Here is a 23,848-nt window from a genome sequence, read left to right as displayed (position 1 = left end):
AATTTGTGTGATTAAAATATGTGATTTGCAATTTTCCACGGAAACAGTCTTGGAGCAGTAGAGAAAGGTCCAGAATTCTTCCTGATCTTTTGTGGCAGGAAGGTAGGTGCCAGTGCTTAGAAGGTATTTTAAAAGCACAGAATTTTTATTACAGGAATTTTAGGCTTTTTTTTCAGCTGTAACTACCTCACGTCTCTGAATTATAGATGTCTTGTCACTGCCAGGGAAGGATGGTATCATCTTTTTGGCAAAGCATAGCTTGGAGCTCTACATAAGTAATGGATCTAATTCTGATGCCAGGTTAATAAATTAGTAATGACTCTTTGGATATACAACAATCAGTGCGTCAGTACTTACCAGTGTCCTCTTTCCTCTTTGAGGTCTAGATGAATGCATCACCTTTCCTGTTACTGCTGCTGTGCTCTCTGCACTACACATTAAAAGCAGATTTGCTCTTAATTATTTTTGAGACAGTATTTAATATTTACAATCTAATAGCAAACAGAAGTTCCCAAGAAAAACTGGGGCCTTTTATAGGTGTCATGGGAAAATTAACTATATCCCAGCTGAAACCAGGACAGGAAAATTAACTATATCCCAGCTGAAATCAGGAAGCACAAATGTAAAGGGAATCTTTGCCCAAAAATATGATTACTGAAAGTACAACTTCTGCAAGCTCATTAAGTCCTATAAGTAGACATATATGTGGAACCTCAAATGAGTTTCATATTGAGAATTTCATCATCCTTCTTGTGGAAAAGCAGTCCTTTTCACCCATTGTGTGTATATGCTTATAGCCCAGAATGTAGTCCTGATAATGCTTGTTTTTTAAATAGATCCTCTCTAGAAAGCAGATGAACAAGGTCACCACATGTGCATTAATCAATAGGACGGTCAACGACAATTACCACAATGAATGCTAAGAGAGAAAATACTACAATTAAATATATTGCAATGTATCATCTGAGAATCAAATACTTTTTTATGTCAGAATCAAATAAGTTTTTGTCTCTCTACATATTCCATAAACACGTTACTGAAAAATAATAGGAAGAAATTCTTTACTTTAGGAAGAAATTCTTTTGATTTCAGTGGTGAGACACTGGAACAGGTTGCTCAGGGAAATTGTGGATGCCCCAGCAGCAGCAATCTTCAAGACCAGTTTGGCTAAGAGCTTGAGCAACCAGGTCTAGTAGGAAGTGTCCCTGCCCATGGCCGGGGAGGTCAGGACTAGATAATTTTTAAAGTCCCTCCCAAACGCTTAACAGTCTGTGATTCTGTGACTCAGAAGTAGAGAAGTCTGACGGTGCATTTTGCTAACTCTGTGGCTATACATCCATCGTATCTGTATCGGCATCATCTGCCCTCTGCCCCTGTCTCCTTTTGCCCGCGTTCCTTTCCGCCTTTCGCGGCCAGGGCCCGGCAAGCCCGGTCGGACGGCGGGGGCTGCCCCCGGCAGCGGTGCCGAGGGGCTGCGGCCGCGGGGCCGAGGGCCGCGCCCCAGCCCCGCACCTGCCGGAGCCCCGGGGGCGGGCGCGGCGCGGGCGCTGCGGCGGCACCACGTGTCGGGGCGGGGAGCGGCGGCGGGGCCGGGCCGGGCAACGCCACCCCCAGCGCCGCAGCGCAGCGACAGCGGCAGCGCAGCCCCGCTCAGCGCATCCCTCTCGCCCATGCCAGGTGCCTGTCCCCGGCTGCGCCGTGATTGAGGAGCGATGGGGCCTCTGCGGGAGAGCAGCAAGGTGAGGGGATGGACGGCGCGGCGGGGAGAGAGGAGAAGCAGGGGTAGGCAAATCGCGTCCTGCCCCCGCCCTGGGGGGGGCGGAGGGGCCGGGGTTTGCCTGCCCCTGCCTCGATGATGGAAGGAGGAGGGCACATCCGAGAGGTTCCTGACGGGGTGTCCCTTCCCGAGCAGGAGCAGAGGACGCAGCTGGAAAAGGAGGTGTCCCGCAGCCGCATCCCCCGCTTGGTCCTTCGGCCGCAGCAGAAGGTATCTCCCGCTTCCGAATCGCCCTTTTCGGAAGAGGAAAGCCGGGAATTCAACCCGCCCAGTTCCTCCGCGGGCTCCGGCAGGACTATCAGCAGCAACAGCTTCTGCTCAGGTACCGCAGAGAGATCCCCCCCAGCCTCAGGCACTCTGGGGAACACGGTGCGCCCCACACGGCACCCCCGAGGCTTCGCTGTCATCCCAGCCACAGCATCCGTGTGTTGGGCTCCCATCGAGCCCGCATGAGCAATCCGTTTTACCGATGAAGAAGGGCAACCATTGATTTTTCCAGGGAAATCTAGTATCTGTTCTTTTAATATGTGTCTGTAAGCGACACCAGATGTTTCCATTCCGAGTTCTGCTATCCACCGCTAAAAAAGTTGGCGGTTTTATTGTGGCAAAAGCGTTGCTTTAAAGAGAAATATTTGCCTTAACAACTGCAGCGTGATATTAAGGCATTTTGAAAAGCCCTTAAATCAAAAGTCGGTAAAACAGGGGAGTTGCTATCAGACTGCAATTCCTTTTGGTTTTTTGACAATGATCTCCATCAATTGGAACAGAATATATAGGTGAAGTCTTCACTGTCATATTGAAATACGTTTTGTTTATTTCAGAATTCAGTCTTCTACTGATGAGTGCATTGCCAGATATGAGTTGGGCATGATGGCTTCTCTACAGAGAGGGCAATGGATGTGTGATTGATCAGAAGTAAATTATTGCTCTCCAACTGTAGACCAAAAAATGTCATCTGCTCTTCAAAATATTACATGAGCGACAACTCAAAACCACATTTTTTAATGTAGAATATTTGCCCAGTGTAGAGTTTAGCACAATTTAAATGCCTCAACTGGCAGTGAAAGACTCAGATGCCTACTAGTGGTGAGTAATTTTTTAATTCAGTGAAACTCTTCACTGTAAATGACATTATTCTACACGCATAACAAAACTGAGGGTCACATCATGAACAGCTTGGACTCAATATGCCTACGGTTATTCAAAAGGTATTTCTGGTGTGGAGAAATTTGTTTTCAATAGTCAGTTTTTTGGAAAGCATAACATTTTCAGTGGTGGAATTGGAAGTGCTAGGTTGGACTCAATAACTTTAGAGGTCTTTACAATCTAAATGTTTCTATGATTCTGTGATTCTCTATTTAAAAATCTGAATTATAAGTCTTTTTACAATAGTTAGTATCAGAGAAACTTCTTAAGCTTCCTTTTTTTTTTTTAGTTCATAAAGTATTTTCAATTACCAGAGGTGTTCCTGGGAATAGACAGGAATGCTCTTATTTATCTTGGTCTTCGCTACAGTGGATTAGATTACTGTTGTTACTTTTTAAACTCATTTCATGAAAAACAGTGTATTGAACACAGTGTACAAGTTTTCTTAGATGAGAAACACAATATCCATGTTTGAGTCTAGCTCTGCCAGATTTTGCAATTCAGGCTCAGTGGAATGATCTATTTGGTCATTGTTTAATGAACAATGCAGAGAGTTAAACAAACATCATAGGATTGTAAGAATGCTGGAGTCTTTTTCCCATGCCTTTTTAATCCCTTCACCTTACCTGCTTGAGTTTGTGTGTTTCAAAGAAATAAAATCTTTTGAAGCTTTCTAGAAAAACGTTATTTTTATGATCTCTCCCAAATGGCTGCTTTTCATCCTGATTTTTTTCCTTCTGTGTTGACAAGCCTTTCATCTTGATCACTGACATTTTTTCATCTTTTGCATTTGTACCCTGTTCTTCAGATCTACTCAACAAGTAGCTGCCACTGTCATATACCCTTGTTGTCCCACTGCACTGCACAGGCTGTCTTGAATCCCAGCAGAACGTTGTTTTTATTCTGGGTGTGTCTGATTTCATGGCTTGACAGTTTTAAGGCACCTTATAGGTATTGCAGTGTGCAATGCTGGTCTCTTAACCTGCATCTTAAGCACAACTGCTCATCTCTTTTATTTATTTTATTCATCTTTTATTATTTCTTGCATGCTGCAATGATGTAATTTGATTTTTTTTTCTCCATGTGAGACCTTTGTGTTTCTAAAGCTGCCTGCAGCACCCATACAGGTACACACTATGTGGTGTGCTGCTCTTCGTCTTCAGACCTCACACAGCCATGGATCAGCCAAGGCACTGTCCTCCATCCTAGACCCTGGTTCAGTTGTTGCTAGGTTTGATGGATTTTTCACTGGGATGCAGGTATAGCAACAGTCACTGACTTGATTTCCTCGTTCTCTGACATCTCTTTCCTGTCTTCCACTTATGATCCTTCTTTATCAGCATTTGTCTGATTTAGAGTGAAATCCCCCAGGGGCAGCAGGTGGCTGCTAATTCCTGTTTGGGGAGGAGATGGTGAACAGATGTGTGAGAGGTGAGTGGAGGGACCACAGCCTAACCTGCCTCTCCTGGTGCTTCTTCTTAATTTAGAAATAGCATGTGCAAAAAGGGTATTTAAAATTAGCAAGTAGTACATTTGGAAGACGACAGCAGATGGGAGCATTAATGTAGCAGTTTGAGAAAGTTCATAAGAATTTAGATGAATGTCTCTTTTGTCATTTCTTTTGAGCATTAAACCCCAAAATGTTTTTGATAAGCAGCAGATAGTATGAATTGATCCCTGGAATAATTCCTTTCCTCTTTACCCTTCTCTTGTCAATTTGTTCTTTACCTTTCTTCCATTATTACTGACACCAAGTAATGATCTATAGATTTCTTTTTACCCCAAAAGAAATTACTCTTTTCCCCTCATCCATGAAATATGCATGTTTTGCTTCATTCCCTAGAGCTTCTGATGTTGTCCATTTTTCTTGTGTGCTTACACTGGTCTCAGTGCCTAAGTGAAGGCTTGGAGTTCCTTCTTTCTAAAAGAGGGTAAATCTTGTAGGTATTAATAATGTTGGTTTTGGGAACCATGGCAGTGCTGCAAGCATGGTGGTAACAGCAAAAAATATCTCTTGGCAACAGAAAAGAGATGGCTTTTGTAATGCTTAGTTTCTTTTGAAGAAGTTGTTAGTTCTGGCTGTGGTAAGTTTAAATTTGCATTATCAGCTCCTTTGTCTTGTTTGAGTGAATCAGAGCCTCACTTGATCATGTTGGTCAATTATTTGCAGTTGACTTTATGTCAGTTTTGCTTTGTAAGTCCATATGAAACGCAGTGAGAGTGTTAGTCATATCTGTGTTATTCCTGACAAAATTTTAAAATGCTTTTATATGTGTTTTAATATTCTTTGTTTCTGCCAAGTGAATGTGGATGCTGTCTGGATGCTGGGTAGGCAAGCTGAGCTTTTGTGTTTGCATTCACTATGCACAACCCTTTCTTAAAACCTTAGAGCATCTGGGGTCCTGGTTGTCATTTGATATGGGAGCACTTTTCTTCTTTGGCTTGGATGTTAGCCACAGAACTCATACGATGTCAAATGATGGGAAAACACTCTCCCAGCAGCTTGGTGTGGCTAACCTGCTACGGAGCATTTGCCTGTGTCACACGTGTTTCTCTCCTAAGTTGTGCTTGGCTTCCCAGTGGCTGCGAGCACTTACCTTGTCAGTTGTGCAGAGAATGTGATCCAGAGCATCTCAAACAAGCCTCCTGCTGAGGGATCCATGGAGGAGCAGCTGTTGGGCCTTTGGTCATTCCAGTTAGTGTTTGCTCTGTAAAAAATATGATACTTTGGGTGGAGCACTATCTTTGGGTTTGGAGTACATGTCCTTGGTTTGAAGTCAGCCTGTGCCAAGCTCAGTAAGTGTATTCAGCTTCTCCTTTAAAAAGGAATTTAGTCTGGGATGTATGTTCTTTTCTACTTTTGGTTTTTGAATACCTCAGCTTTTAAATTTCTCTGTATGAAGATGACTTTACAACAATGCCCAATTCTCTTTCAGCCTTTTCTAGGATGCCAGCTTCCAGAATTTTGGCAGGGAATGCAGTGAAGCTTTGGTAACCAAGATGCAGTTTTGCAGGAAGCACTTGTATATTTAATAATTAGTTCAGTGAAGGAATTTTTGAGCCAGAGGACTTGGTTTATACCTGTAGCAAACAGGTTCTCTTTTCTTGGGCTTACCTGTAAATCACCTTTTTGATTAGACTGAATAGTCCTACGAGCTATGGAAAACCAGCATCTCTGTACATTAATGGCTGCGACTCACTCCAACGCAGTCTTCAAAAATAGGAGTTGAAGCTTTGTTTTTGCTTTTTCTTTAAAACGTCAAGATCTGGTTCAACACTCACTCAAGTTCAATCCTTGTTTCATAACTACTTCTTTTCTGGGGTAGAGATTTTATTTAAATCTTGTCCTTTGCATGTGTGGCACAATAAATGTGCACGTGTACAGTGGCTGCGCTGTAAGCCCGGGGTGTGGATGCTGCAGCAAGAATCTCTGTGTTGCCATTCCTTGCTCACTTGCTCCTGTGCCCTTGATCTCAGAGATTATTTGCCAGTTGGCCCAGCTATTGGTGGATGCCGGGGCTGAGTTTACAGTGTGTGTCCAAAAAAGCATGTAGGCTTGAGACAGGCTTATTAAGTCCATGTGAATGCACAACCCATTTTGCTTGCCATAGACAAGAAGAAGAGGTTGTACAACTGTTACTGAAGAAAAAAGCTGTACCTTCTTGCACTCCAGTAAATAATTTCTCTGTGAGAGCATTGAAGCAGGTTGCATTATAAAGCAGCTAGCTTTGGAGACCACACTAAATAAGTATCTGTACTGAAATATATATTCCTGAATAGAAATAGATACAGAAAACTAAATTTTTAGTAGTTTAACAAGTCAACAGACTGAGGCCAGACAGCTAGTTTAAATTACTGAAAGTAGTTGCTCCTATTATTTGTTTATATATATGTATGTATTACTATGGAAACAGTGAGCTCTCTCATTCTTCTCGTTTCTGGGTATATGAAAAAATATTTTGTTTAAATAGTTCCTTACTGGTTTATGTGTTTGATTTTTTTCTCTGAGTTACTGATCCAAACAAGCATGCTTAAAAGTTCTCAAATATGTGATGCTGAAAGTTAGATTCTCTTTCCTGCAGTCCTTTATTATAAGCTTTCCCACAGTCATTTTGCCTTTTTTTTCATACTGCTGGAGGTCTTTTCTAGCACTTTCGTTTGCAGCACTTTGTAAGGCAATTCAGTGATATTAATTTACAAAAATATTGAAACAAAATCTGCTTTCAAAAATACACATATGGCCTTTTTTCAGGAGCGTGGCACTGGTGACATGCTTCCTTTTCTCACTGCTGCTTCCCTAGAGAATTTCCTGCTGGACCAGCTTACATGCAATAATTTATTATTGCTTCATGTTATGAGCCACCAGTTCTGTCACTGTGGCATAGAGATCTGTTCCAAACCTGGAAATAAGAACAGTGCCTAGGTACTAAAGAGCAAAGTCTGCTTGTTCCCCAGTTTTTGGCCTTTCCCTGCTTCCCTTTCAACTTCAGTATTTAATCCCCCTAAGTAACAATCCTTTTGTTCCTTTTGCCACACAACAAGATCTGGAAGCCAAAATATTTGACCTTTTGGATGTTTTTTATCACCTTTTAATGTGTCTGTCAGTACTGTGAACCTTTAAAACCCGACCCAGAGCCTCCTGGGGTCAGTTCCTCTTCTCCCTGGAACATTTTGCATGGTGTCCTGAGAACAGTCACCCTTTCTACTACACCTCAGACTTTCTACTGCCCTTTTTTTGTTGTAGCTTGTTGTGTACTATGGGGGAATTCTAAACACTATCTGGTATTTTCTTCACCACAAATGCATAATCCAATACTTTTTTTTTTACAGTGCTTTTCATGCAACTTTCTATTGAGTTGAATATTGTCATGCACTCTGAAGAAAATCACAACAGGAATCAAACTTTAATCAGAAGTCTTGGATTTACTTTGTGTTAAAAGAGAGTCTTGATGTTTTAAGAGAAATTCAGCATTACATATTTTAGACCTAAATTTATAGGATTAGTATATATATCCATGAAATTTTCAAACAGTGTTTTGAAGTGTATGTGACTAGATTCTATGGTGCTGCTAAGTGCCACTCTGGGCTTGAGGATAGTTAAAAGAGAAAAGAAAAATATGCATAAAACAACAATGGATAGAACATATATTATTTCCTTCCATGAGAAGGTAAGCAGGGCAATGTTATGAGGTGATGTTGAAGCTATGAGGGTCACAGTTATATGCTGTTAGCCATGGAGGCAGAGCTATATGAGACCAAATGAGTATAACATGTTGCACCATTTGAGGAATAGCTACAAAATTCTTTGTGATCTGTTGAAGATTTTTATGTCCCAAAATGATGCCTTCAAAACTGGAAAGAATATTTCTAATTTCTTTCTTTGCTGCATAATGGAATAAACCACACAAAACCCCACAGAAACCCATCTATATGTACACATATATTTCACTTAATGTTAATATTAAATGCATAGTATTTCTTACACTGGATGTAGTCAATGCTTTCCCAGAGGTAGCAGCAGTGGTTCCACTTCCAGCTGTTGTCCTCAAAATATTAATGAGGTCTACTAAATTGCTGAAATCCATTCCAAACAGAAAAGACTCTTCTTTGTCTTTTTTTCTTTTTTTTTTTTAGATTCTTTCCTGTCCTTACATTTAGTTAAAAAATTTCTATAAAATTTTCAAATAGATTTTTCAGTCCTTTATCACCTTAAACCCCTTATCCAGATGTTTTCTGTGATGTGACAATGAAACTCAGGGAGCTGTGCTATTCCTGACCACAGCTCTCCTAGTAACAGTACTATTTTTATTGATATTTTTACTAGTAAGCCCTTGTGCTTCTCTTCTGTAATACACCATTAGTTGGGTTATAAATGTAATGACAAAGCCAGTAAACCACAATTATATAGTCCTCTTTCTTTTCCTATGTTTTGACAGAGCTCATGTCAGTCCTGTTTGTTAGTGAAATCTTCAAGTAGAAGGAACATTAGTAGATTTGCTGCCAAAATCAATTAAAATTAGCTACTTCAGTATGACTTAGCAATTGCACAGTCAGACATCAAGAGCTTTAAAGACATGTTTATGTGAAATCCTGCATTGCAAAAGATGCCCAAGCTTAGGAGCAGGGCAGTCCATCTTTTTTCACCTTCCTCTCTCCTCTCCTGTATAATCTCAGCCTGTCAGCACTCCTGCCATGCTGTGACTGAGTAGAGAGGGCTTCTTACCAAAGTCAGTGAGCAGCTCTCATGCTAAATTTTCAGCACTTAGTGGGCAGCCTGTGGGTGTGACAGAAGCCAGCTCAAAGGGGCTGGTGAGCAACAGGTATAAAAGTTGCCTGTACATTGATGGTCCTCAGCAACCAGTTGAAGATGCTTAGTCGTGATTTTACTGCGTTAGATTTTATGACTAGAACATTACAGTCAAAAGTTCTAGCTTGAAAGATGGACCGTGAATAGCAGGGTGTTTTCCAGATGTGGAATATCTGACAAAAAGAAAAGCATGTAGGTTGTAGGGACCTGTAGATATCATTTAATCCAGCCTCTTTTTTGAAGCAGGACTGTTCCCAGCACATCCCAGCAGCCACGTATTTGTCAGAGTCTAGAAACCCCTCAAGGAGAAGAGTTTGCACAGCCTCTGTAGGTGACCTCAGGGAGTGGTGGAGCTGCTAGCCAGCCTTTGTTCATAAACAAAATGGAGCAGAGTGAATTCAAGTTTTGCCTGCAGAGACACTGAGATTAAATGTGGAAATTATTTGCATGTCAGGATTTTGCATAAGTAGGCCTCCTCTCTTTTCCTGACACTGCTGTAGTTGTCCTTGTGCTTCAGCTCTGCATTACTGTGTTTGACTTTTGGTAAGAGACTTGGCTCACAAGTACATCATATTCTGAGAAAGCTTCTTAAATACCAAGCCAAACAGGTCTTCAAAATAGCTAAGAAATTTCTTTTAAATTGATCAGAAGGACCAAAACCATTAGCGCTTTTAGGACTCTACCTTTAGTGAAGTTAATAAATATATTTTTCTAAAGTCTGTGTGATTTTGTAAGCAACAAATTGTTTCTAGCAAATTATTAAACTTACAGAGTACATACAATCACATACTGCAATGGCCACTACACCTCAGTAAAAATGAAAGGTTTTAGTATAATCAGGAGCTGAGGAGAATATCCCCACTACTTACCTTAGGCTGTGCTCCCTCAGTGGTTGCTGGAAAGGGGAGGGTGCCTCCAGGGGTATGAGATAGCATTTTTGCCTGTTGAGACCCTCCTGGAGTGAATGTGAATATGCCCCTACCTCTGCCTTTCTATGTGTACTAATTTTATCTGATGTTTTGTCTGCTGCTTTTACTGTGTTTCCCAGTTGTTCCAGAATGACATTGTGACCCTACCATTAGCAGTTTTCTCTGCTGGGCACTGAGCCCTTACACTCCCTAGTTCAGCTGCCCAGGTCAGAGCAGTGCTTGTGTTAGTCCTTGGAGAGAGCTGTGACCCTGCAAGCAGTGACTCAGAGTGCTGGGATGACTTAGCCTGAATGGGGCTGTCCTTCTGGCTCACCCTCCAGAGAAGCCTCTTTCTCTCTGTTTAATAGAGAAAAAGACTTACAGGTGGAAGGGAGGTGCTGTATTCCCTTTGGTGTCTGTCAGCAACTTTCATAATTGAATAAACATCCCTGTGCTACAAGGCTGGCTGGCCATGAAGAGAAGACCAAAATAGTTTCAAAAACTGAGGGTCAAAAGAGGTGAGGCAGACAAGCAGGTTGGGAGATTACCCTGAAAAATTATCCTTTGTGGTACCCTCACTGCCAATAGCCAGCTTGCAGTGCACCTTCCTGGAAGAGCTGTGGCTACCCAGACTAACAGATCCTGAGATGAATGCAAACATAACCATCAGGTAAAAGCCACAAAATTGTTTTCGTCTTGGTACACTGAACATTCAAAATTTTGTTAGAGCCACGTGTTTAATTCCAGAATCCACGTTTCTTGGTGGAAATTCAGACTGTGTACAGCCTGGACACTGGTCAGGGGACTCTTAGGAGGAGACAAATGTTGGACAGTGAAATAGGGATCAGGCAGGAACTGGACCATTCAGTGTCACAGGAATGTCTAACTCGATCTGTCAGTTAGGAATAAAAGTAAAAAGAAGTCACTGCTTCTTCAGCAAGAGCATCATTAATTATTTACATGTGTTCTACAAAGGAGGTTGTATATTCGAAGCTTCTTGAAGCCTTTTGGGAAAGGCAGTATTTTTTTAAAGAAGGTTCTAAGGCACAATCTAGTGAACCTTCTAAGATATCTGTGCTGAGAAAATCATCACATCTTAACATATAGCCTAAAAGTCTACAAGAACAGTATTTTTGTCAATTGTTCAGAGTATTATTATCTTTAATACTGTTGTTTATATTTTGACTTTACTGTTTAAAGGTTAGTCAGGGCATGCAAATGTCAGAGTGCTCTGAGCAACTTTCCTGATGGTTTGTTTGAGGAGACACTATCCCGTGCTTGGCTTTGAAATTTGGCAGGCATGTCTGATCTGGGAGAGGGCTTGGACATAGAATTTCAAGTGATGAAATCCAGCTGATGTTCAAAGGAAAAGTCTACTCCCAGAATGCTCCTAGGAGGCCCCTGTGGAAAAAAAAAAAAAGACACTGTGAAAGAAAGCAATGGAAATCGTGTGTTATGAATTCATGTGGTTTTACCTCTTGTGCAAGTAAATTCAGGCAAGATCAGAAGTCCAGGCTTTCACAGCACTCTTTACCAGTTTTCTCTTTTTTGTCTTCCTGTTGCTGATGTGCCCGAGAAGGTAAATCAGGTCTGCCTCTGATCCTAAGGAGTCTAAGGTCTGCAGTCCTTACTGGGGCAAAACTCCTGTTGAGTTACAGCATTGAATCCTTAACTGACCTTGCTGGAAACTATATGCACATCATATCAGAGAGTGAATCCCATTGTGGGCTCATCTTCTCCTTACCCACTTTTTTGAGAGAGATTCCTTATCTTGGCCCATTTCTGGGCAGGTGGAGGTCTCACTTCCTTCCATCAGAGTTTCCAGCAGGGTTTAGGAGGAGCCTGCAGGTCTGGGGGAAATACTGAGCGCACCGTGCCACAGTCACGTTCTGCTTGCAGGTGAGGAGCAGAGGCGTTGCTGCAGCAGTGAGCAGGGAGGGTGGTCAGGCTGTCTGGAGATTGAGGGGGAATCAGCTCCACATCAGGGTCCACAGGGAAGTCTGCTGCTCTCCTGTGGGGAGTTCACCTACAGTATTAAATGCAAATCAATGGCCTGTTAAGGTTTCAATTGCAGGAAAGATGAAGGTAGGCAGGCAATTGGTTGGCACTAAGCAGCTAGAGAGCATCTTGCTCTTCACCAGGATTTTGCCATGTGCCAGGAGGATGAGCTGTGGGTCGGGTGAATCCCCCTGATGTACAGCAGAGCTTTGCTTGCTTTGACAGTGAGCACCAGTGTTTCATAGGCAGCTCTTCCATTCTGTGGTAGCAAACATCTTGATTACTCAAAAGGCTGACACAGAAAAATCTTTCTCTACAGCTTGCCCTAGTTCTGGAAAATTTATAATTTTGTTCATGATTCTGGATAATAGTAGTAGAAGGATGATAAGTTTTACATTACATAAAAAGATAAACTATCGGAGGAGAGGGAATACAATAAAATCATTCCTTTTCTGTAGCTGGAGTGGGAGTGAATGCTCACCTGGTTATTGGTGTATCTAAAGGTTACAAGGGGTATGAGTAGAAAAGAGCTATTCTTCCTTGTGCCAGGCTCATTTGTTCTTTTAAAAAATGCCCTGTTGCACTGAAAGCTGAAGTTCTTAACAGTAAAACAAGAATATGTAGATATGACATAATCTGATGGTACAGTGTCACCAGTGTGATATCACAGGAAGTGTTGAGGGGTGGTAGATAAAACATTTTTGTGGTATTATAGTATGTATTCTTTAGCTACCTTTTTCCTAATTGTAGTTAGTTTTGTACATTTGGGGGTTTTAGTGCCCCAGTTTTTAACACTGAAGTTTAGTTTTTCATTGTGTGAAGTTTTACCAGCTCCTGTGGTTCTTCCAGGCTGCATCTCTATAGCTTTTGGAGTTACTTCTACATAAATTCTCCCATATAAAACAGATCTGTCAGGTCTGCAGAACCTGTGCAGGTATTGCAGAAACTGTATTGGTGGAGAGATGAGGTAAATAGTTTCTTGTGGGTTTGGGTGGAAGGTTTTGGGAGGGGACTCTGCTTTGGGTTTTGGCTTTTTGTTTTGAGTGGGTTTTTGTTTGTGTGGGGATTCTTTGTTGTTTTTGTTCTAACAGAAAGTTTGGAAACTAATACCACATACAGAAACATCTAAGTGGAAAAATCATAATTAAAAATGAACTGCGCAAGCTGTCATTTCTTTCCGAATATATTTGATTATAAATGTTTGTGTGCTTCCAAAGAGAGGATGCTTTGGACACAGCTGAAGCAGATGCTTAAATGCAGTTCAGGAGCTCACTCAGTTGTGCTGATCCACTGTCCTGCAGGTAATATTCATTCAGCCTGCAGAAGAGATTCCAAATGTTGGAGAAACAAAAACACATACTGATCTGGGAGGAAATTGCCACCTTCTGTCTTCTTTGTGTTGAGTTATATTGTGATGTTGGTGGGAAGGGAAAGGATAAAAAAGTAAACTAAAGTCATGTGGGCAGCAATGAAGGTAGGGACAGGCTGAGAAGTTTATTAGCAGTTTTTTCTATTACTTTACTAGGAACTAATTCTGAGTTACAGAAGGCAGCAGCAAGATGGCAAATGGGCTTAATGGGCAAATGGGATTATTTGAAAGAACTAAATATGATTAAACTGGATTGATTAGGTGCTTTGCACTGTTACTGCCCTTTGTGCCCTGGGAGGTGTTTCTGGCAGTAAGCTGGGTTGCCCCTTGGCTTGGCATTATGCCTGGCACTTGGCAGGCTTGGGATGCAACACTTCAGGTTGCTGGATGCTCCTGCAGCCTAATACATGCAGCTTGCTCTGGACAGTCAGCAGCTGTGGGTACCTTGCTGGGAACTGAACGCAGGGCATGGAGAAATGAGAAGCAGAACCTTGGAACACATGAGTGAGGGTAGAACAGCTGCCCCAGCATGAAGGAAAACTGGATCACATGAAAGAATGAAGTTTTTTCTACTGTACTGAGGGAGCAATAGCTAAAAAAAGCAAGAGCTGTTCTTTCTTGCTGAGGGGAGGTAGGCAGAAAGGTGTTAGATAGATATGGGTGGCGCTTCTATCTTATAAATGTGCAGTCATGCACTGACTTTAAAATCAATATGCCCATGCAAAGCTCAGTGCAAAATGACCCTTGACCTACATTATGAACAGGGTGGAAGAGGTTAGTGCAACACAGTCATGCAAATTATTTGGCTCTGTTGCAGGTACTTCTTTGGGTTTCATGTTAGCTAAAGATAATGCATCAGGAGAAGAGTGCAATGGCATAATTCAGATGGCAGCTTTCATTTGTCCTGGGAAAGAATAATTAGATTTCTCCAGGAGAGTCAGAATAGCGTGTTTGGTTTTGTTGTGTATCAATTAAACCACCATGACTGCTAGGGAAACTACAATTACTCCAGATAACATGGAATGTGATTAGATTAAGTTGGGGTTTGATATGTGGATTTCATTCAAAATCAGATTGCTTACTTTGCATTCAGTTGTTAAGGGCTGGTGTGTTTGTATCCCTGGAGGTCAGGAACCTGGGTCTGCTCCCAGGGTGGCTGTTGATGCCCTGGAGTGCTGGTGTGCCCTCAGAGGAATTCAGTTTTAAATAAAAGCAATCTGTGTGTAACCCACTCTCTTCTAAACTAGGTACTTCACAGCACTTGCCAAGAATGGAGGAGTTCTATGATCATGGTTGCTTTTAAAGGAAGGGCAATTTTGAGGAACCTGTATTAATTCCAGTTACATTAAATTCCTGACTTCATGCATGTGGGCTGTAGGCTGTTGTCTTGTTGTTCAGATATGGGAACATTTCTTGAAGGAGAGCACGTGGCCCATGCTTGCTCTTGCAGCCAGTGTGCACTGCACAACATTTATGTCTCGGGTGTTTTCATGCTCCAATATTCCCTAACCTTGCTAAAGGAATTTGTCTTAGATAGGAATTTTCATTATGTAGCCCCTGATTTTGTATTTTGTCAGACTGGGTAAAACAAGTACTTGCCCTTTTAGCTTGCCACAAGACATTCAAGATTTCTTCACAAAATACATGAAACAAATAGCTTCTCACCAGGTTTCAGAGCCAAGGTTGTACATATCACTTACTGTAAAGAGTTGTAGTTCAAACACACTTTCTTTTATTCTGCTAACTTTCATATACATGTTAGAAATGTTGATGCTTTCCCTTTTCTCTTCAGATGACACTGGCTGTCCTAGTAGCCAGTCAGTATCTCCAGTTAAGACTCCTGATGCTGGAAACAGTCCAATCAGTTTTTGCACTGGTAGCGATGGAGACTTTTCCAGGAAGAAACTCAGTGCAGGGTCAATGAGTGAAGGGAATACGCAGCTGGCTCGATACAAGAAGGAGACAAAGACAAGCCTTGTGAAGCCTGGTGAGTATAATTCCTTTCATTTCCTTAATTACACTTTCTAAATGACTTGTATATTTACAGGTGTCTACATACATAGACACCTGTGTTGTGCCACCTGTCATATCACTAATACTGATAGTAAATATAATAGGTGGCTTCTTTCTGTGGAACCACCTGAAAGATATGAAAACACTATTGTTATTGACCTTTTCATGAAAATATAATCAACTGATGTTTTCACTTTTTTAATGAGGCTCAATGGTGATATCAAATAGCTGAAATGGATTTTATTCTGTTTCATAGTAATTGCACACATATTTCAGTGCCCAAAGATAAATGACTCTTAATATAAGAAAAAAGTCTTGTGATGTCCTTACATTTTTTGATGGATCATGCCTAAACTTTGTGCTGCCAGGCTCTGACAGCTCTGGGGATACAAGATGTCTGACAGGCAGCCCGTGTGTGGGAGTTGGGCAGACTTGGACCTGTACTGCGGGGGCTGAATCAAGAGTGTATCTCCCAGTGCTTTGGGCTAATGGGCCACCTCAGACCACCAGCTAAATCAGCACCTGCTTGTTGCACATCCAAGACTAAATACCCAAATGTGCCATTGGTTCCTGTAATTTTAGTGAGTTGATATAAAATATTTTATATAATTTGATTCATGTACAGGCAGCTCTTGATTACACATGGTCAGGATATTTGTGCTGCTGTTTAATTAATCATGGAGACAGAGTTGGCCCTGTACATAGCCAGCTGCAGAACTGACATGGTTTATGAGCTCAGGTACCTCCTGGCTATATTGTTTCCAGAGTCACTTTACCTCTGGAAGCAATTTAGATACTTCCCTGAAAAACCAGCTCAGATTTGCCAGCACCATGTTTAATCCAGAAACAGTGGAAAATCTGTTGCAAAATCTCTTCACTGGCTTGGTCATTGGAGGGTTGATTAAATCTGTTTTACCACTATCCCTGCAAGTTCTGTGGCTCATTTCATAGCATCATGTTACTTGAGTGTTCCCAGTCTTTCACTGCTGTGCATAATGGGTGATAGGTAATAATTTTTACAAGGTTTACACTGAGTGTGGTATATGACAGTCAAATCCGCAGCTGTGGCTACCACAACCATTCTGTTTGTGAATATGAATGTCACTTAGCAAAATGTGAATAATTAATGCAAAAGTTTTTTTCTGATGAAGAGTCCTATACTCATGGAGAAGAGTTATGCACCTTTTTCAATACATTAATTCACTGTTTTCAGTTTTACACTTTAATTGCCTTATAATATGAAGTTATTAGCCTTTGGAAATATTCAGCAACTGGGTCTGTTTTACAGAGTACTTCTAAGTTCCTCCTGCCAAATATATCACAATTTTTTTGTGAAAAGCTGTTCACAATCCTGTCACAGTGTGAGAGCTGACACAAATGAGGGATATGTCAGACATGGATGCCAGGGGACAGCTGGGGTTCATTTTTCTCAGTGTTGCCCACAGGGGTTAATGTGATTTTCTTCTATTGCTGTCTCATTCCGTAGCTTCAGGTGGACCCAGTCTTTTCCTCATGACCTACTTGCAGATGAATTTCTGGTGACTCAGTTAAGATGTAGCCATTGTGCAAAGACATGTGTTTTGCCATGTAGGAAACGGATCAGTAGAAGGGAAGTGGGATATGGAGGAGAGTAACAGCAACATGTCCTTATCATATATAAAAGAAATTGTGTGTAATTTTCTCTTTACCAAAAGCCCTTCTTGATTTATAGAGATTATCTCTACTTCATATTAATCTGAAATGGCTTGTGACAATGATCACATAGCAGGAGTCATATATGAGAGACAAAAATCTAGCCTACCACTTTTTTTTACCGTGTCCTGCACTACATTTTTTACACAAGTACATCCATCACTGTGGACCTTCAAAATTCCTGTCATTTTGCTGAAATCTGTCTGTTTCCAGTATTGTTTTCTTGGGACATGCTGACTCTCAAAAGAAACACACAAATATTTAGATAATTCAGGAAATGTCAGAAAGGGATAGCACTGAGAATGAACCCTGGGATGTTTTTAGGCTGTTCCCAAGCTCTGATACTTTTCTGCACCTCTGGTAACATCACTTCATCTTTCTTTTCTGTACTTCAAAATGCACATAGCCTTTTTTTCCTCTCAAACAGCCTAAGGCCTTGTTATATGAATCTAAGCCATCTTCACCTCTTGAAGTATTAACAAAATAGATTGGGCTATCATTCATATTTTATGTAGTTTGCTTTGAGAACCATACATAATCCTGGAATACTCTTGCTAAGCCTATAAAATATTTATAATAATGGAGAAATTATTCATTTGAGAGAGACGGAAATGGTTTCTATTCTGCATTAAATCCGAATCACAGCAGTGTAGAAGTGAATTTGGCTTAAAACCTGTGCCTGCTTTCCCAGGGAAGAATGGAGAAAGAAGAACATTAAGGAAAATAATAGAACATCCACTCTCAGAGATAGCTACAAGCCTTTTAATTTCTGGATTTTAGAAGTTGGTCCTTCTTTTAGATGTGATTCATTTACATAATATTAAAAACAGTACAAAATGTGTTGCAGAAAATGTCCTCACAAAAAGGCACAAAAAGACTTAATTAATGTTGGTCTTAGTTTTGTATCAAGATGCTGTACTGAATCCTACACTTTTTGTAATTGAATAAACAGGACCATAAGCACTTCTACATGCTCACATTCTTGTGTAGTCCTCCTAGAAAAATCCCTTCTGAATTCCTGTAGTTTATGTCCACATCCTGTTGAGAGCTGTGGGAATTCTGTTGCTTCCTTTGACAGTCTTTCCCATCTGCTTTTTCGACTTCCATTAGAATGCTTAGTGAAAGGATTCAAAATTTGTGTCTTTCAAAGACATGGATAAAGAAACAAATCTTTAGCAGAAGTTGTGTCAATAACTTTTAAAAGTCTTGCATGTTTAAACTAACACAGACGTATTTAAATCTCTGTGAGCATCAGAATTTGAGAAGGGCATCTGATCAGCTGTGTTCAGCATTTCTGTAAAGTTCGGGTCTTCTTGATTTTGGTGTTACAGGCACACTTGGGGCACTTTACTGAATGTTTGCTCTTGGAGCTGTTTCTTAGAGCCCATGGAATTACTGAAGTTTCACATGAAACTGTTAATCCCTGTCCCAGACCTTTTAGCACCTTCAGGATCCTGCAGAATAGATGTGTAAACACCATGGCACAAAAGGAGCCCTGGGTGAGCCCCAATTAGGGTAAGCTCCCAAACCTTGTAAGGACTGCCTGTCTGTCATTCATCTCTTGGTACAATAATAAATATTCCGGGTAGCAGAGGACTATGCAAAAAGGGTTTTTTTTTTTTGTTTTTTTTTTTTTTTTTTTTTTTTTGTTTTTTTTTGTTTTTTTTTTTTGTTTGTTTTTGGTTTTTTTTGTTTTTTTTTGTTTTTTCTTTTTTTTGTTGTTGTTGTTTGTTTGGTTTTTTTTTCACTTCTAATAAAACATCTGGCCATTTATTACTGAATCTGGCTAAAATAGCAATATTTGGATTTCAGTGTCATTGAACTGCTACAGATTATATTTCAAGAAGGGTCATCACTGGAAGTTTGGACATTAAAACTTTTTTTGTTCAGATTAATGGGAAAATCTCAGAGGCTTCCACCACACACAGCACCTACATTTGTTGGACAATAGGCAAAGAGCACAAATTGAAAAACATGAAATTCTATCTGGACACAAGAAAACACTTTTTTTTTTTGTCAGACACTGGCACAGATTGCCTGGAGAAGCTGTGGAGTCTCCATCCATGGATATAGTCAGAACTCAACTGGATACGGTCCTGTACAGCCTGTTCCAGCTAGACTTGCTTGAGTGGGGAATTGGGCTGGGTGGCTTCAAGATGTCCCTTTTAACTCCCAGCGATTCTCTAATCCTGTGTTGCTGGACTTTTTCTTGTCCTTTAAATAGTGCATCAGCTAGATCTGTAGTTAAGTAGTTGCAAGGCACGGTTTGTGTTTTTCCTGCCCTTGCTTGGCCACATAAGTTCATAAAAATGAAGGTGTATTGAAAAAAAATGATCTTTTAACAGTCACTACTCAACTAAAAATGTTATTTAACAAATAGTAAGTACAAGGCAAAGTAAGTAATCTTGTATTCAACATGTGTTTCCTACTTTTTCCCTGTGAATTTATTTAAGTCACCATAAATGAGCCTTGGGATAGGGTGTCCCAGTCTGAACAGATTAATCTTTGAAGGCTTTAGGACAAGTAGGAGTTTTAGGAGAGACAGGTAGAGCAAAATGTGTTGCCCTTACTTGGTTGTGAATATTCAATACGTGCAATTGCTTTTTTAGTCAGTGTTGGAGCTGATAGTGATCAAAAAGGAGGCAAGGAAAATTACCCTAGACAACTGGAAATATTAAGACTAGAACTTAAATAAGCCAAACAGATCAGAAAAGAAATGCAAGTGTTTTATGTGTTTTATCTGTTAAAAATAGCTAGTCTAGCTGTTAAAACATAATGCTTTTCCTGAAGTTTGGGGTTTTTTTATTCTTTTTTTAATTGTCTGGTGTGTGAAGATTAGATTCCCAGGACACTAAATGTCCAAGAACTTATTTCTGGGAGTCCCCTGTGAAAGCAAGGAGTAGTGACTAGTTAATCCATTAGTATAAAATTAGCAAATAAATTAATCCATATTGCTACTTCACTTCCATATCTGTCTGTATTCTAAAGGCAGTCACTTTGGTTATTTTAAAAACCAAACATAATTTTGATTTAGGTTATATTCCTGACATCTGGCTGTATTATTTTACAGGTCTTTTGTCAACTCATTCCCTCATTTCAGTCTGACAGTGTGGGGAATAGCAGTGTCTGACTCTGATATATGTGTGTGTATGTACTTCACTTGAAAAAGATGAGTTGGTGTATAAGTTCTGTGAGAGCATTGTCTTACAGGTAATTCTGGAAATTTATTTCACTGTCAAGAACTTCCTTGTGAGTGCATCATTTTGCAATGATAGGACTTTCGTTTAATCTTGGAAAGTTTGATAAAACATTAGAAAGACATGTTTTACCAGCACATTTATCCAAGAACATTGTATCTGGTATTTGCATGACTTTTCTTTATTCTCTGTATGAAATTTCGCAAGCAGTTGGAAAATAATAGATCTGTTGTCCCTGTTATTCAAGAGCAGCAGTACAGAATACAAAAACCAAGTTACAGAATGTGCTAACTTGAACAATTCCTATGGCACACAAAGAAATTCATGAATCTTTTTAACTACTTGCTAGGACTTCTACCTATTATGTTGAATCACTTCTTAAAATGCTGATGGTGTACTGTGTATTCTAACACAAAGTCACACTGTTTGGTTGTTTGAAAAAAAAAAAAAAAACACACCAAAACCAATGGAAAACCTCTATTTGGAGATAGCAAAGTGCCTTGACTGATCCTTCAAACAAACTGGCATTCTTCATTCCATCCCACAAAGGTAAGAGCAATAAGAAGACTGGTGTCTGTCTTCTTGCTGTAACTTACTTAACAGCACCTCATAACCCATATTCCAAGACTGCCCCTTTTGTTCCCAGAGGGATAATTTAGAACAAGGGTATGGCAAAGAACATTTAACCTGGTTACAAATGCAGTATTTAATCGATGATCACCATGTTCCCATCCTGCAACCAGTGATAACCATACTTGAGTGGTGAAATTGGGAAATTCATGCTTCCGTTCCTAGGAATATGCAATTACTTAGATATGTGGCTGGTGTCACATGCATAAAAATGCTGAAATTAGGAAATGAGCTACTCCAGGTTCGGTGTACTTTAAATAATTGGTCACAGAACAAAAAAATGTTCTGAAGATTGACCAAGTGACTTGAGTTGATACCAAATGATGGAACGTCTTGCCTATGACTGACCATTAGTTCTTCCCTTAAAGTACTTGAATTAACAATAAGGAATCTCTTGATCTGACAATGTTTATTGACAAGTGTAGAGCATAGATTCTCTGATAGGTACAGAGGAGGTTGCAAGTGGAAAGAGAAAGAGCAAAAGCCCAGGTTCCCTGGTAACTTAAATCAGATGAGGAGGGCTTTAACTTGAGCATTATATCTTTAAGCCACTTGGTATTTGGCAAAGATCAGATACACAGTGGTCAAGTACTTGTGCTTCTGGAAGGCTTTTGATCTATATTTTAAAATATCACCTGGGCAATAAAAAGGGAGGAAGCATCTTTCTCAGATGTAAGCACATGCTTTGAATGCTTCACTTCTGTCCCACACCTGATAGCAGCCATTATAACCATCCTGACATTCAAATCCAACCGTATGCAACATTTTTATGTTTCCTGTACAGTTTCAGTCACACTCTTCTCCCTTTCTACTATATGTATTTCATAATTTCATTTGTGACACTAAAATTTCTGAAACCTTTTCTAATACAGAAACTAACAAATACAGTTGAGACAGTTTTTGACCCTATTCATTTTCCTCAGTTACTTTTGCTTTTCTTCTTTCCCTTAACCTTTCATTTTGCCACACAGAATAGCTACTGCTGATTTTCTAAATTAAAAAAAAGTTTCTGGATAATAATTCTGTGTGTGCTGAGTCCTCCTGCATATTTTACTGCTTTAATTTCATGTCTGTTGCTATGGAGCAGTGCAGATTTGTGTGCTTCACTTGCCAGCACAGGGAGTTATTAAGGCCTTGGTTCCATGGGTCCCAGAGGAGCAGGGTGTGCTCTGGGGAGATGCACATGCACATCTCACCCTCCAGGAGTGAGGACACCGTGCCTGGGTTCCAGCCCATGCCATCCTCAGAGCTTGTACTGCAAAGTTGAGCCCAGAGGGACATCTCCCTGTGGAAGTTCGGTGGTTGTAGCAGTCAGTAAGGGCTGGAAGGTGGCCAGCCTGTGAGGTTTGGGGGATGGTGGTGGGGGTGATACTGCTGAGGGTCCAGCATTTGCAAAGCCCAGCCTCCCCTGCATACTCTGGGATATCAGGATTCTTATGGCCCCTTTGAATATTTCCTTCTAGTTCTAGACCCAGCACAGCCAGTAGATCCCATTGGTTGGAGCTCCTCTGTCTGGCATGAATCCCTCACCTTTTGTGATTCAGAGGAAGTGAAATTGGAATCTAATTATTTCCTTAGACAACCTTCAGTAGCAGATGGGGTCTGACTGTCACTGGTCCTAGTGACTGGTTCCATTGCTCAAGGGACACAAAATAGCTTTAACAGGTGAACCTGCCATTTCCCTTCTAGGGGTTGCAGGAGCTGTTTTGGAGGTGAGGGACGTGTGAATTCGTGGTCTTCATCCAAGTTGAATAGAGCAGAGATGGCCCCTAATTTATCTGACCTCAATCCCCAATATGTAGTGTAGGGATTAATTATCTTTGCCTGCATGAGTTTACTAAAGTCCTATTTCGTTTTAAAGGAAGTAGAACAAATAAGTCCACTGTATCTGGTGTGTGTGATCTTTCTGACCACAAATATTAAAGCATTTACTTTAGGATTCACTGGTTATGTTGACTGAGAATTAGGACCGAGGTTGGCTCAGACATGGAAGACTTCCATGTTTCATCAGATGAATCCAACCTGCCACTCCTGTGTCCTCATCAGGCCTCTCACACCTCTCCTGGTGGCTTTTATTGAAGTCAGCCACAGTCTCTGTGGCTTTTCTTTCTCTTTATTGGCTTCATTCTTTTTTTAATGGAAAGTGATGCTCTTAGACATTCAGTTGTGGAAGAAAGTTTGTGCTTGAAGAGCACACATGGACCTTAAAGTAGCTCTAATCAGAGCTTTTTCCTCTTCCATTCATCCCTGGTAATCTTAGGCACTCTCCGTTTGTCCATTTTGTGAGGACTGCTGCCCAAGCTGCCTAGCAAAGGGAGATTCTGAATCCCATTTTGTGCTATGGATTCACAGAAATTAAATGTTTTTAGGAATAACTAAAGACTTAAAGCTAACTAAATACACTGAAGTGAAATAAGTGCTCTGTAGCTTCTGAAAAATAATACTGGAATATAACCAGAATCTAAATATTTTAAGCAAAAGATGCTTAGAAAGGTAGGTAAACATTATTAGCATAGCAGTAGGTTTTTAGTTTAAATTTATATGTATTTTAGATTTAAACTTTTAATTTAAACAAATTTGCTTGAATTGCTGGGGATGAACATGTTCAAATACCCAAACATTTCTTACAAGCATGAATAAGCAAAATAGAAGGTACAAGTAGTTCTTCAGCTTCAAAGTGTTTCATAGTATTTAACACAGATCTACAAATTCCTGTTGAAGTGGCATAGAAAAACCATCTTTTAATTATGTGTCACAAATTTTATAATCCAGCCCTTTCTAAAACATTATTTTAGATGTTCCTTAGTAGAG

The 23,848-nt window shown here is 40.4% G+C and overlaps 1 protein-coding gene across 1 annotated transcript in view; it reads left to right on the top strand.

The window, feature by feature from the left end:
* Positions 1-1,615: 1,615 nt before the first annotated feature.
* The window catches only part of SYBU (syntabulin), a 40,132-nt gene continuing 17,899 nt past the window's right edge, over positions 1,616-23,848 (top strand). The window contains exons 1-3 of the mRNA XM_053964217.1: positions 1,616-1,739; positions 1,913-2,099; positions 15,298-15,492. Of these exons, the coding sequence (XP_053820192.1) occupies positions 1,713-1,739; positions 1,913-2,099; positions 15,298-15,492 (409 nt within the window). The 5' untranslated portion in view covers positions 1,616-1,712. The remainder of the gene's footprint in view (positions 1,740-1,912; positions 2,100-15,297; positions 15,493-23,848) is intronic.

The sequence above is a fragment of the Vidua chalybeata genome, chromosome 1 (genome assembly GCF_026979565.1).
Source record: "Vidua chalybeata isolate OUT-0048 chromosome 1, bVidCha1 merged haplotype, whole genome shotgun sequence".
Classification (NCBI taxonomy): Eukaryota; Metazoa; Chordata; class Aves; order Passeriformes; family Viduidae; genus Vidua; species Vidua chalybeata.
Note: the sequence above shows the minus strand (reverse complement) of the source record. Positions and strands in the feature narration are given on the sequence as shown.